Source organism: Gopherus flavomarginatus, chromosome 1 (assembly GCF_025201925.1).
Source record: "Gopherus flavomarginatus isolate rGopFla2 chromosome 1, rGopFla2.mat.asm, whole genome shotgun sequence".
Classification (NCBI taxonomy): domain Eukaryota; kingdom Metazoa; phylum Chordata; order Testudines; family Testudinidae; genus Gopherus; species Gopherus flavomarginatus.
Genome location: NC_066617.1, coordinates 341,131,348 through 341,145,543, shown reverse-complemented (window position 1 = coordinate 341,145,543; position 14,196 = coordinate 341,131,348). Strand labels below are relative to the sequence as shown.

Genomic DNA, 14,196 nt, shown 5'->3' with positions numbered 1-14,196 from the left:
CATGAAGGGGACATGCAAGAGTGCCATGGTATGATCAAGGAGCTGAGGCAGGTGTACCAGAAGGCAAGGGAGGCCAACCATCACTCTGGTACGGTGCCAAAAACATGTCACCTTTAAAAGGAGCACACCAGCCTTGGCAGCAGCCCAAACTCCATCGCCAAGAGCCCCGTGGATACTTTTGGGGGACTGGAGGCAGTAACCAGTAGAATCAACCCTGAGTACAAAGTGATGGACAAGGAGGTTGAGTTGGAGGAGGATGTGGGACAGACGACAAGCTCATCCAGTGGCAAGCCAGGACCTCTCTTTGACTCCAGAGAGGTCTAGTCAGTCCCAGCAGCAGTCTGCCTGTGGCGTTCCTGAAGCAGGAGAGGGGAACTCCAGTAAGTACTCATTTTTCTTAGTAAGCGCACGGTTACATGAAGTCCATGTGTACTTTATTTTGTAATATGGTGCACGTTGGAGAAGGGATAGAAATTAACTACACTAGGAACTGTTTGTACCTGCTTTGCATTCTCGTGTGCAGCTATGCAGTGGGAACCCTGCGGAAAAGTTTGTTAATGCACGGCAAGATCTCCCAGGAATCCTCCATAGAGATCTCTAGAAAACTTTCCTGAAGGTACTCTGCAAACCTCTGCCGAAGGTTTCTTGGCAGAGCTGCTTTGTTTCTTTCCTTGTTGTAGGAAACTTTGCTGCACCAATCAGTAATTACTTCTGCAGGAACCAAAGCAGGCGAGCAGCATACAGACCTGGTCTGAAGCCACATGCTTGCAGGAGATTCACCTTTGCATCTTTGGTCACCCTCAGTGTATTGTTTCTTTTGTTTCTGCAGATGTGCCCTTGAGGGCCAGCTCCTACACACTGGCAGAGCACCTCCATCAGATAAAGAGGTGAACGAGGAAGTGCTGCAATCATCTGATCATGCTGATAGCGAGCACAGAGCATGGAGACAATAAATTAAAAACTAAAAGTGGGTAGCCGGGAGATAAGACAGGGCAGGAGTGGATAATGGAGGCTCAGGAGCAGATGATAAAGCTCATGGAAGACCAAATAGAGATGCTTTGGTCTCATGGAAGACCAAATAGAGATTGCCCTGCATTCAGAACACATCTGTGCTCAACTCCCCCTGGAGCCCACACAGAACCGTGTTCCATGCCCTGCCCAAACTCCCCACACGCATTCTTCACATGTTCCTGGCCCGTGGTAATTCGCCTTGCACTCCACCTCTCAGCTATGCAATCCTCATTTCAGAGAGGATCAGGTCCCTTGTAAGAAATGTTAATCTATGTATTGCTGTTTAATAAAAATTTATTCTTACAAATACAATAATTCTTTATTTGTGTCCTACACACAAGGATTGCAACAGAACTTAGCACATCTGGAGATTACAATTTATTCTCAGGCAGGACTCATTACAAGGGTCATTCAAGGTGGCAGCTAAATAATGCCTGTCCGAGTGTATTACAGAAAGACACAGTACTGTGGCTCATTGTCAAAATGCTGCTTCCCTGATTTGAATAGCTTCTAGACCTTTGGCCATGGTGCACTGTGGGCAATCTTTACTGCCCATCCTGCATGTTACAGGAAGTTTGAACAGCCCACCAGTATAGCCTGCTGAGCAGTCATTTTGGTTTATGCACCAACTACCGGAGCCAGCAACATGGAGGGAGGCACCCTTTGAAGAACTTCTCTTGCTTGCAGTTTCACTCTTGTATCAGGAAACTGGCAGAGCTTCCATGAGATGCTGGTGGACACTTTGGTGGCATTTTCTGACCCACCAAAGACACCTGATAGAGCTTATGATGAAGCAGGAGGTAGAGGAGGAGTCCAGGCATCTGCCCAGGCATGGCAGATTTGCATTGGCTGATGCTGTTCATAACACTAGGTATAGCCGCCGATGTCCCTTACATGGACTGGCATTTCTGGAGCAGGGCACCAAGCACAGACTGGTGGGATCGTATCACCATGCAGACCTGGGATGAACAGCAGTGGGTCCAGAGCTTTAGCATGAAGAAAACTACATTTCTGGAGCTTTGTGAGCAGCTTAACTTTGAACCTCCAGCATAAAGACACACGCATAAGGGCATCCTTGCTTAGAGAAGGTTGCTATAATCATTTGGAAGCTGGCTGCTCCAGACTGCTACAGGTCCATTGCCAATCAGTTTGGTGTTGAGAAGTCAACTCTGGGTAAAAGTGGTTTCTGAGACAATCAGGCAGTATGGTTTATCCCAAAGTGGCAAGCATAAAAAATACTTCTGAAGTAATTGCCAGCTTTGAGAGAATGGGGTTTCCAAACTGGGACACATATGCCAATAGTTTTCCCTCCTCAGGGACCACATGAGTACATAAACCAGAGGGGGTACTACTCAATTGTTATGCAGGCCTTCATAGACCACAGAGGTTGATTTATGAATGTCCATGTGGGCTTCACTGGGAAAGTTCATGATTCCAGGGTTTTTCACTGACCAGGAGTCTGCATTCATGGGACACGATTCCCAACAAATGACACTGTCATAAATGGAGTTACTATCTCCACTGTTATTCTGTGGCAGTGGCCATATCAGTGCCTTATATAGATACATACATTTGTGTCTGAACATTCGCTGTTTGGAAAACTACTGTGGTCGCTGAAGTAACTGCACAGTTGCTCTCTTGGATGTACAGACCAAGTTTTAATCTCTGTCCAGCATAGGCGTCTTTGTCCACCTGCGGATGTCGTCAACATTGGCCTGTCTGCATCATCTCTACTGTGTGAATCATTTATGTGCAATTCATGTGGTGGTCATGCTTTACAATAAGAAAAAAAAATATTTTCCAGCTTCTGGGGCAAAGTTTTCACATACAAAGTTAACATTATTTTCAAAAGGGAAACTTGAGCTGATGAACAAACAAAAAAAAGTCCACTTCTGTGATGTCAGATGCCTTATTGGAATGGGAGATAAGCACAATATTTAGGGAATATTTAATTAGCCTTTTTTTTCTTTTCTAATTCCTTTGCAGGGTTTCATTACACAGTCAACAAAATCTCATGACCGTCTCCAACCTTGGTGTTATCTTTGGTCCGACTCTGATGAGAGCACAGGAGGAAACCGTGGCTGCTATGATGAACATTAAGTTCCAGAATATTGTAGTGGAAATTTTGATAGAGCATTATGAAAAGGTAAAAGAACTTCATCTGGAACCTTTTACTTTAATATAATTTGTGATGCAACTGGAATTAAACATGCTACCGGATCTCCTATTCACTACCTTCAGCAAATTCCTACAAATAAGAAAAGAGTCTGCTGAATTCAGATGGAATGTTTCCTTCTTAATCAAAGCTATGGGCCATATTCTGGCTAACTGTTTTGGGGATATGAAAGGCGTAAGCACAAGGAGTAACCACCCAGGCTTGTGCAGGAGCTGGCAAGAATCTCACTGGAAAGTGTAGTCCCTCCTCTTGGCTAGAAGCAGGCTGAGCAAACACATGGCTATGACCCTGCCCCCAACTTTTCCCTTACACCATCCAATGTTAGCACTAGACCAAAGGACATTTTCAGGTGAAAAATCATGATTTTTGAAAATCCAACTCTCTTGTCTTGTTACTAATAGTACATTGGGTTACTGGAATGGGAGCAATGTTGAACATCTGTTGTATTTTCCACCATTTGTGCTCTGTTTACTTTATTTCTCTTAATAGGAATATTGAAAGTAAACTAGTTCAGTTCATTTTTTTATAGTCTTGTATCTGTCAGTTTCACGTGCATATTTTGATGCACCTATCCAGTGCTGTAGTTCTTAGTGCAAAATTAAATCAAAACAAAAATCTGTCTTCAGTGACCTTTAATACAAAAATTCCTATTGACCTTTTGTTTATATACAACAAACCTATCAGGTGCAAGTGTAACTGGGTAAAATGAGCAGATTGTTAATCATAGCTTTAAAGAAAATGTAAGTTATCAATTGTGATTATTTTGTGCTTATAGATATTTCACACTGCACCAGACCCCAACATTCCTCTTCCCCAGCCTCAGTCCCGTTCAACTTCCAGAAGAACAAGAGCAATATGCCTCTCAACAGGCTCACGCAAACCCAAAGGAAGATATACCCCATGCCTGGCAGACCATGATAGTAAGTTTATTCATACTGTTAGCTATTTACCTCTCTGTTCATGTCTTGTTCTTTAGTTCTCCTGGTTGTTAATTAGTAGGCAACGGTAATTGCTGTGCACCAAGCACATTGGATGCTTATTTGCAGTGGTTCTATAAAAAGTAACAATAAAGCGAGCAGACATCAGTGTTGCTGAATGAGTGCTTTCCTTGCTCCTTTCACAGCATGTTCTGTCAAGCAGTTCTTGTGTGGCATAAAGTGTTTGAAAATACATTGTGGTACACTTGTTATTCCAAACTAACCCCCAAGTGATTTGAAATGACCTGCTCCAGACGGTAAAATGCTAAGAAGAATACAAGTTTCACTTTGTTTGCTTTTAATAAGATCTTTAAGATTGGAAATGGTATAATAGAGCATTTCACCCCATCAATAATTAGGTCAATCCAGTTGAAGTTAGTCTTGGCCAAAAGCTGTTACTATTAGACCGCTCTTCCGTGTGTGTGAAATGAATTATGTGGTCTCTGTCTATGTCCCGGTAGACAGCTGTCTATACCACCAAAACCACGACACAGCTGTTGTTAATTGACACCCATGTTGGCAATCTTAACAAAAAGGCCAAGCACTGAATGGCATGGAGATTGAACTTTAAACCTAGTCCTCTATGTGGATTTATAATTAAAAGTAGAGGGGGGGTTTTTTGCAGTAAATTGCCACCTAAAGTGACTCTTCATTTTCATATATACTTAAATAAAAGATCCCTCTTTATTCATTATTGCACACTTTTTTGTTTTCTTATATTACCATTAGGAGGGGTTGAACTTCAGTTCAAATTGTAGCCAAGATTGAATTTAATCTGCTAAATGTTAGCATCTCCACTGGTGTGAAATTGATTCCAAATGAAGTTTTAGGTCCCATGGCTTCTCAAGGAGCCTTTATATTACTGGCATAAAAAAGTAAATTCATAGATAAAGTTGTAAATGAATGGGGTTTTTTTGTGCCTAGTTGTTGTACAAGTCTCCAAAGAAGGGGAGTGCGTGGGTACCTAGCATCAACTTTTCAAAATTAGATACATGCAGATGCTTGTGTGTTCCTAACGTGTGCAGACACCAAACCTGTGCACTCTATCTGGGTGTCTGCTTGCACAGATGGCAAGCAAAGTGTCAGTTAGGAATCACCACTAAGACGTGGAGCTTCTTAGCTTCTACTCCAGCCTACTGGCTAAAGTAACTTTCAGTGGCCTTTGTTTAATAAAGAATTAGGTGGTCCCTACAGTGCACTGATGTGTAACAAGCCCATATGGAACTGATCTTCATGTGCAGAGGATACATCAGCCCATGGACAGCTTCCACCCTACCCCTTGTGTAGAGAAGTTCCACTATTTCCAGAGGTCCCTTCTCATTCTTAAAGCAGTTCAGCTATATCTAAAATTAACACATTGTGCCCAATAAAGATGACTGTAACTTGCTTTAATGAGACCTAATTCCTGGGTCATTTTCAGGTTAAGTAGGAATGCATTCTGAGAGCTGGGTCCACAGAGGCAAAGATGAACCTCCTGCTTCTGTTAATCCCAGGATCCAAGAGCCATATCTCCTGAGTCTTCAGCAGTGGGGTTGAAGAATAAGGAGCCAGAAGTAGAAAGTTTCCAGGGCTTCAATCTGTAAAGAGACTCGAAAGCTCAAACTAAAATAAAATAGTACAAGTAGTTGCTGCAAAACAATAGAACCAGAGACTTTGGCATCAGTCTGAGTCACATGAATTGTCATGGTAGCCTATGGCTGGAGCAAGCCATCAGAGGAATATGTTACTGCATCCTTCACATAGAAGAGGGGCATAAAACAACTGCCCCATTGAAATGCAAATTAATCAAATACTCATTCTCTTTGGAGAACTGTTACCTGCAAAAGCCATATACTAACGAGTTTGCTGATTATTGAAGGCTTCAGGGGCCACATATGCATTAGGGAAATGGACACTTTTAGAAAGTGTAATTTACACACAAAATGTCATTTTTCTTCTTTTTCCCCACTCCTCTTCAGGTGATTCATACAGTAGTAGTCCAGACAGCACCCCGATGGGCAGCATAGAATCACTCTCATCTCATTCGTCAGAACAAAACAGCACCACAAAATCCGCCTCATCCCAACCAAGGGAGAAATCGGGAGGAATTCCATGGATTGCATCTCCACCTTCTTCCAATGGACAGAAGAGCTCAGGCCTCTGGACCACAAGTCCAGAATCCTCCTCTAAGGAGGATGCGACAAAAACAGATGTGGAGTCAGACTGTCAAAGTGTAGCTTCTGTCACTAGCCCAGAGAATACATCTCCACCAATAGATCTGACCAAAAAAGGGCTTTATGGTCTGTCTGGGCTGAAAAGGTCTGCAACTTCCTCCCTCAGATCAATCCCTTCAGCAGAAGGTAGGTCCTATATGTTGTGTTAGAATCATAGAGTTGGAAGAGACCTAGTCCAACCCCCTACTCAAAGCAGGACCAATCCCCACATTTTTACCCCAGTTCCCCATATGGCCCTCTCAAGGATTGAACTCACAACCCTGGGTTTAACAGGCCAATGTGCAAACCACTGAGCTTGACACGATGCACCAGAAAAAATTAAGTTAATCAAAAGGCTATTGAAAATAATTGATTTTGCTCATTTGCTTTGGAATCTTTCCACCGTGTTCTTTTGTTGTTCAGACATTTTTTGAGCAATTTTGTGCCCTTCATTTGTGCCCTTTGCATAGTTTAGAAGGCATCACCCCTCCTCACAACTTGGAACAGTGGTCTCACCTCACCCAGCACTGCTTAGTTACATGTAGGGCCGGAGTAGCTAGCCAGGATTCAGCACTCTCAGAGATGAGTCTTGCATCATGATTAAAGGTGACAAGACTTGGGGTTTGAATTCAAGTCCATAGGGCTCTGGGCTGAGAACACCCAGTCCCCAGCACCCTCTCTTTCACCGCTTCAGGCTATATGCTCGCTTTATTTTCAGCTGCATCTCATAAGAGGTCGAGACTGTTTCTATAATAACTGGATCCGAGATCATGACTACCAGTACCTTGAATTGCAAGGTGAATTGTCAAGTGATGCAGAAGGCTAAGCGCTGTTGTAATGTGCTCTAGTCAATGTGTCCTACTTAGAAGATGGCATTTCTTTAAGTGGCCCCAAAAGGGGGTCAGCAAGTATGTGGACAAGGGGAAACCAGTGGATATAGTGTATTTAGATGTTCAGAAAGCCTTTGACAAGGTCCCTCACCAAAGGCTCTTAAGCAAAGTAAGCTGTTATGGGATAAAAGGGAAGGTTCACTCATGGATTGGTAACTGGTTAGAAAATAGGAAACAAAGGGTAGGAATAAATTATCAGTTTTCAGAATGAAGAGAAGTAAATAGTGGTGTCCCCCAGGGGTCTGTGCTGGGGCCAGTCCTATTCAACATATTCAGAAATGATCTCGAAAAAGGGGTAAACAGTGAGGTGGCAAAATTTGCAGATGATACAAAAGTATTCAAGGTAATTAAGTCCCAGGCAGAGTGCAAAGAACTACAAAAGGATCTCTCAAAACTGGGTGACTGGGCAACAAAATGTCAGATGAAATTCAATATTGATAAATGCAAAGTAATGCACATTGGAAAACATAATCCCAACTATATGTGTAAATTATGGGGTCTAAATTAGCTGTTACCACTCAAGAAAGAGATCTTGGAGTCATGTTGGATAGTTCTCTGAAAACATCCACTCAATCTGCAGCGGCGGTCAAAAAAACGAACAGAATGTTGGGAATCATTAAGAAAGGGATTGATAATAAAACAGAAAATATCATATTGCCTCTATATAAATCCATGGTACACCCACATCTTGAATACTGTGTGCAGATGTGGTTACCCCATCTCAAAAAAAATATATTGGAATTGAAAAAGATTCAGAAAAGGGCAACAAAAATTATTATGGGTATGGAGCGGCTGCCATATGAGGAGCGATTAATAAAACTGAGATTTTTCAGCTTGGAAAAAAGATGACTAAGGGGGGATATGATAAAGATCTATAAAATTATGACTCGTGTGGAGAAAGTAAATAAGGAAGTGTTATTTCTTCCTTCTCATAACACAAGAACTAGGGGCAAATGAAATTAATTGGTAGCAGGTTTTAAACAAACAAAAGGAAGTATTTCTTCAGACAAGGCACAGTCAACCTGTGGAACTCCTTGCCAGAGTTTGTTGTGAAGACCCAGACTATAACAGAGTTAAAAAAAGAACTAGATAAGCTCATAGAGGGTAGGTCCATCAATGGCTGTTAGCCAGGATGGACAGGGATGGTGTCCCTGTCTCCGTTTGCCAGAAGCTGGGAATGGGCAACAATGGATGGATCACTTGATGATTACCTGTTCTGTTCATTCCCTATGGGGCACCTGGCATTGGCCACTGTTGGAAGACAAGATAGTGGGCTAGATGGACCTTTGGTCTGACCCAGTATGGCCATTCTTATGTTCAAGTATAGTTTGTAATCTAGCCAGTAGGTTACAAAGGTGTGGCTGAACATGTCTGTGTGCACACATGGGATGAAAGAAGAGATTTTTGGCCACTTCTCCTGTTTTGGAATCCAGAAACTGAGTCCAGTCCATCACAAGATGATTTCACAATACCTTAATAATTGACTGGGCATTGCCCTTAAAAATAGATACCAAAAGAAGTCAATTTATGTATGCTGTGGATTACTAAGGTTAACACAATCATTGAGACAATAAATTCTGATGGATTGAGCATGAGATTTGGAACCAGAAATCCCTGAGTTCTACCTCTAGCTCTTTCACTGATCTGCTGTGTAGATTTGTACAGTGCTTAGCACAATGAAGTTATGCAGGGCTCCTAAGTGCTACTTCAGTACAAATAAATAGATCAACTAGAGTAATTGTTTCCTCATCTAGAAATTGGAGCCTTTATTAAGTAAAATCTAGCTGCCTTGCAAGAAGTATATGAAATGTATTAGTTTTTATACAGTGCTTTGAAAATGTGAAGCACTGTATTATTATTATTATTATTATTATTATTTATTATTATTATTCTATTAGAAACCTGTGAAAGTCATATATAAAAACAAAACAGGTACAATGACATATCTTTTTTGAAGGCTTCCTGGCCGTTACTACTGAATATTTATATAATATTACATTAGGGCCTTCTGTTTCTGTCAGATAGAATCCAAGCTATGCAAAGCTTGTTTTATTTTATTAAGATATGGTAACAAAATAGTCATTTAAACAAGTTTTAATTTTCATCTACAAAAACCTCATAAACCTGTTTTTGTTTGTTTGTTTATTTGTTCTGTTCTTATTGGGGGGGGAACTATTAGTGTTAAACAGACGGGGGCGGGCTTGTGTAGTGTTTTACTAATGGAGTTTTAGCATCATCAGTGTTCAGAAAAAGTATTATCTATTCGTCAGTGCAGCATAACAGTTTTCCGCCTTCTTCAAAGTTTTAATATTATTCTCTTCATTTTTGGTAGTGATGCTTTTCTAGTTACCTTTCTGCTTGATAGGCTGTCTGTTCTCTTTCTTAGTAAGCACTGTCTCTACCTATTTTATTTCTTTTTAAAAATCCTGCTTTCTTATGTATCTTATTATGTTCCCCGCACTGTGGTTGTTCCCTGTAGGTAACAAAAGTTGCAGTGGATCTGTACAGAGCTTAGCCTCAATTGATGCCAAAGATACACCAAAGGCTCCACTGAATCCTGAGTTGCCACCCAAAATGTGCAGGAGATTGAGATTGGATACTGCATCAAGTAATGGTTATCAGAGACCAGGATCTGTGTAAGTCATCAAGACTTAGTGGAGATTTGATGTATTGCATTATGTTTCCCATACAAACTATCCTATAGAGCCGGGTGAATGATGGGACAAGTATTCATGAATATTTGCTCAGATAAATCAAATGAAATTGTCATCTTTGAGAATTTGAGAATAAGCTTCATAAACTCTGAAAATTAGGCAAATGGGGGCTTACCCAAAGTGTATTGAAATCAGTGGCAGAGCTCTCTGAATAAGGGATTTTTTGGTTTATTGCCAGTTCTGAAAAATAAAAAATGCTTTGGGTTGAACTGAAATCAAAATTTATTGGAATTTTTGGCTTATTGGTTTGGGTTGAACCAAGACATTTCATTTCATGTGTTGTTAATAAAAGCCAAAGAAATGAAGGGCTAGAGTCACAGAAACAGAGGACAAGGGAGTGATACCCCCCTTATAACCTTTAGCCCAGAGTTTAGGGCACTCACATGGGATGTGAGAGACCCAGCTTTGAATCCCTGTTTTGGAGCAGTGACTTGAATGCAAATTTCCCCCCTTCTAGGTAAGTGCTTTAACCACCAGACTATAGGCTATTCTAGTTCTGGGGTCTTTCAGTCTCTCCTGTTGAAGTTGTTCCACTTTGTATAAATAATTAAGAAGTCAACAGAGCAGGGACTGAAACCTGGGTGTGCCCCTTGGTATAGGAATGCCCTGGCCACTGGGCTGTAGAGTCATTCTCACTCTCCCAGTGACTATTCAAGTATTTTGCGCAAAGTAGAACAGCTTTAGTGGGAAAGATTGAGAGATGCCCACCCCAAAATACCCTATATCTTGGTGGTGAGGGCAGTCACTCTAGAGGGAGAGACCTGGGTTCAAACCCCTACTCCAGAGCAAGAATTCAAACCTAGGTTTCCATCATCCCAAGGGAGTGCCCTAACCTGTAGGTTAAAGGTGATAAACGAGGGGCAGCACAACTGCCATGGCCGCCTCCTCCGGTGGCTTTGTGAATGATGCCCAAATCCACTTGTGACTGTAGCCTGAAAAGTCGAAATGTTTCACTGTGGCATTGTTGAAATGGTTTGTTCGGACATTTCCAAAAGTTTTTGTCTGTTTGTCTTTTGTTTTGGCCAGAACAAATCAACAAGTATTCATCCGTGAAATGTTTTGGTCAATCTGAATCTTCATTCATTGGTGAAAAGTTTCATCTGAAAAATTTTACCCAGATCTAATCAGAAAAAGAGGGAAAGTGGGGAAGCAAAGCCAAAGCCCGAGGGCTTCAGCCCCAGGTTGGGGGCCTGTAACCTGAGCCCTGCCACCCAAGGCTGTAACCTTCGGGCTTTGGCCCCAGGCAGTGGGGCTCAGGCTCAGGCTTCAGCCCCAGGAGGTAGGGCTTGGGCTTCAGCTTTGGACCCAGGCCCCAGCAAGTCTAATGCCAGCCCTGGCGACCCCATTAAAATGGGATCGCAACTCACTTTGGGGTCCCGACCCACAGTTTGAGAACTGCTGCCTTAGATTATTAAAACTGAAATAACTCTGTGCAATTCATTGAAAGGGACAAGTTTAAAACCAGATGCCTCTTAACTCCATTTTCAGAGTGGCCGCAAGAGCCCAGTTGTTCGAAAGTGCTGGTTCACTTAAACAAACTTCTTCAGGACGGTAAGTGCCCTACACAATTGAATTTTAGTTAAAAATCAAGGCCATATGCTCTCAGAGACTGACGTGGAGGAATGAGAAACAATACTTTGTACATTCTGAGGAAGCATCCCTTGCCATGCAAACATGCCCCTATTTGTCAGGCTCGTCCTTTCTATACCTCTCATAAAAAGAGAGAGTTAGACTGTTGATTTTCTCCATCCGCTGCGACAGTACCTGCACAGAAGCCAAAGACAGTAGGCTTAGTGAAACCGCACTTTCCAAACTTTAGCTTTGGATAAAAATAATCAGGCTTGTTACTTTTCTTCCCACCACAGCTTCCTTGCTTCAGTTTCCATTAGTTGTTTACACAGTCGTTGAGATTTGTTTTCATCTTGTCACTTTAATTATAGTAGAGCCGACATCCGTTCCTTGAATGGCGTTCCTCTAGGAAGTGGAAGCATCTCTATATTGTCCAACCTCTTCCTTCCATTCTGCTTTATTTTTCTTTTTAATTGCATTTCATTGTGAGCTTCCATACATTTCCCAACCAAAGGGCTCAATTAGAGGCAAATAAGCATTTCCAGATCCAGCCCCAGGAGAATGTTCAAGCACCATCAGAAGATGGCTCAAGGCTAAGGCTAAGATTTTGTCATAGTTATTTTTAGTAAAAGCCATGGACAGGTTGCAGGCAATAAACAAAAATTTACAGAAGCCAGAGACCCCTCCCTGGCTTTTACTAAAAACACTTGGAGGGCATGGGAGGAGAGAAAGCACCACGGAGACTAGCACCTGCTCCTGTGGCAGGAGCTGACTGCTGCTGCTCCAGCCCCAGGAGGGCTGACCCAACACCAGCCACTGCTCTGGCAGGCCAGAGACTGCTGCTCTGGCAGTTCCAGGGCTAGCCGCCAGTCAGCTGTTCTAGAGGCCCTGGGGCTGGCCAGCGGTCAGCTGTTCTGGTGGGTGTTGCTCCAACAGCCCCGAGGCTGACAGCTGCTCCAGCCCTGCCTCAGAAGAGGTAAGTCACAGTGGTCCCAGAAAGTCCTGGAATCCGTGACCTCCGTAACAGAATTGTAGCCTTACTCATGTCCCTTCTGCCATGATTTTATAAGAAATCAGCCAATGCTTGCTGGCAAGACTGAGCAGCACTTACTTACATAATTACAAACCCAAGACAGTTAAAAGAAATCAAAGGTATATAAAAACTGTATATATTTTATATCTTACTTCCCCCCACCCTTGCTGTGTACCTTGTCTTTATTGTAAGCACTTTGAGGTAGTAAGACTTCAAGAGCTCAATCCATTTAGCTTAAAGAGAAGGTTAAAGGGTGACTTGACGACAGTTTGTAAGTTACAAAATGAGGAACATGAAAACCAAAAATTTGATAGTGGACTCTTCAGTCTCGCAGACAGAGAGATATCATGATGCAATGGCTGGAAATTGAAACTAGATGAATTCAGACTGGAAATAAGGTGCAAATATTTAACAGTGAGGGTAATTAATTATTGGAGCAGTTTACCAAAGATTGTCATGGATTCTCCATCACTGGCAATTTTAAAATCAGTATTGGATTACATAAGAACGGCCATACTGGGTCAGACCAAACGTCCATCTATCCCAGTATCCTGTCTTCCTAGAGTGGCCAATGCCAGGTGCCTCAGAGGGAATGAACAGAACAGGTAATCATCAAGTGATCCAGCCCCTGTGATCCTCCATCCCCTGTTTTTTAAGAAAAAATACTCTAGTTCAAACATGAATTAATTCAGGAAACTTCCATGGGCTGTATTATACAGGAGGTCAGGCTGGATGATCACAGCGGTCCATTCTGGCCTTTTAATTTATGAGACTGGAATCACGGCCACCTTTTTGTGTAGCACTTAGAACAACAAGCCCCTGAGCCTAATGGGACCTCCAAGCAATAGAGTAACAGACATATAACATCCAATAACAATAATCCATGGAACCGTAGGGGCTGATGTGAAACTGGCAAGCAGGCAGGCACCAAAATGCTTAGTAACTTACAGTCCAAGTCTGACAGCTAACTGCTACCTAGCAGGTGGCAGGAACCAATTCAAGAGAAAGCTGATCAGTTTGAGTTGCCAGGACCTTTTGATGTTACGTAAGGGAGGGAGGGAGGAGACAGCAGCATGGCTGAATCAAGTGGGGCACAGATGCTTGTTTTGTGTGGCACACAATCTGCGGGAGCCTCGATAGAGCCCTGATCTGCTGTTCTCTGGCACTCTACCTCCACCATAATCTGCTCCTCCTCCTTCCCACTGTGTTGCTCCCCTTCCTCCCTCCTCAGCTCCCATTCTGCTGTACTTATGTATAAACCACATGAGAAGCAAAAGTCTGACAAAGAAGAAGGTAGCTGTGCAGCTTCATAATGGGAGCGGAGGGCAGATGTTAGATGGCAAAGGAGGAAAGGCTTGACAGGCTTAATAGCCCCTCTCTCCAGTCTTCAGAAGAAAGCAGACTAGTGACAATGAAAAGGAGAATGAGAGGTCAGCAGACAGAATGAGGAAGGAAGAGATAAAAGGTGGTTCAGCTGTTAACTGCAGTGCTGTTTGAGTCAGACCAGCCTCCGCAGCAAGGGAGCAGTCAGAAGCAGTTCTTGCTTAAACTCGAATGCATGCTATGCACATGAGGGCCAAACTGAGCCCTTAAAGCTTTCTTCTGTCTCTTTGCTCCACTGAAATCATGGTAGA

General features: G+C 42.6%; 1 protein-coding gene across 2 annotated transcripts in view; it reads left to right on the top strand.

Moving 5' to 3' along the window:
* Positions 1-14,196, top strand: part of ARHGAP42 (Rho GTPase activating protein 42) — a 596,304-nt gene that overhangs the window by 257,255 nt on the left and 324,853 nt on the right. For both annotated transcript variants that reach the window (XR_007772629.1, XM_050940918.1), the window contains exons 18-22: positions 2,998-3,157; positions 3,963-4,107; positions 6,123-6,503; positions 9,726-9,882; positions 11,449-11,511. Coding sequence is in view for 1 of the 2 variants with exons in the window: in XM_050940918.1 (XP_050796875.1) it covers positions 2,998-3,157; positions 3,963-4,107; positions 6,123-6,503; positions 9,726-9,882; positions 11,449-11,511 (906 nt within the window). In the remaining variant the exon portion in view is untranslated. The remainder of the gene's footprint in view (positions 1-2,997; positions 3,158-3,962; positions 4,108-6,122; positions 6,504-9,725; positions 9,883-11,448; positions 11,512-14,196) is intronic.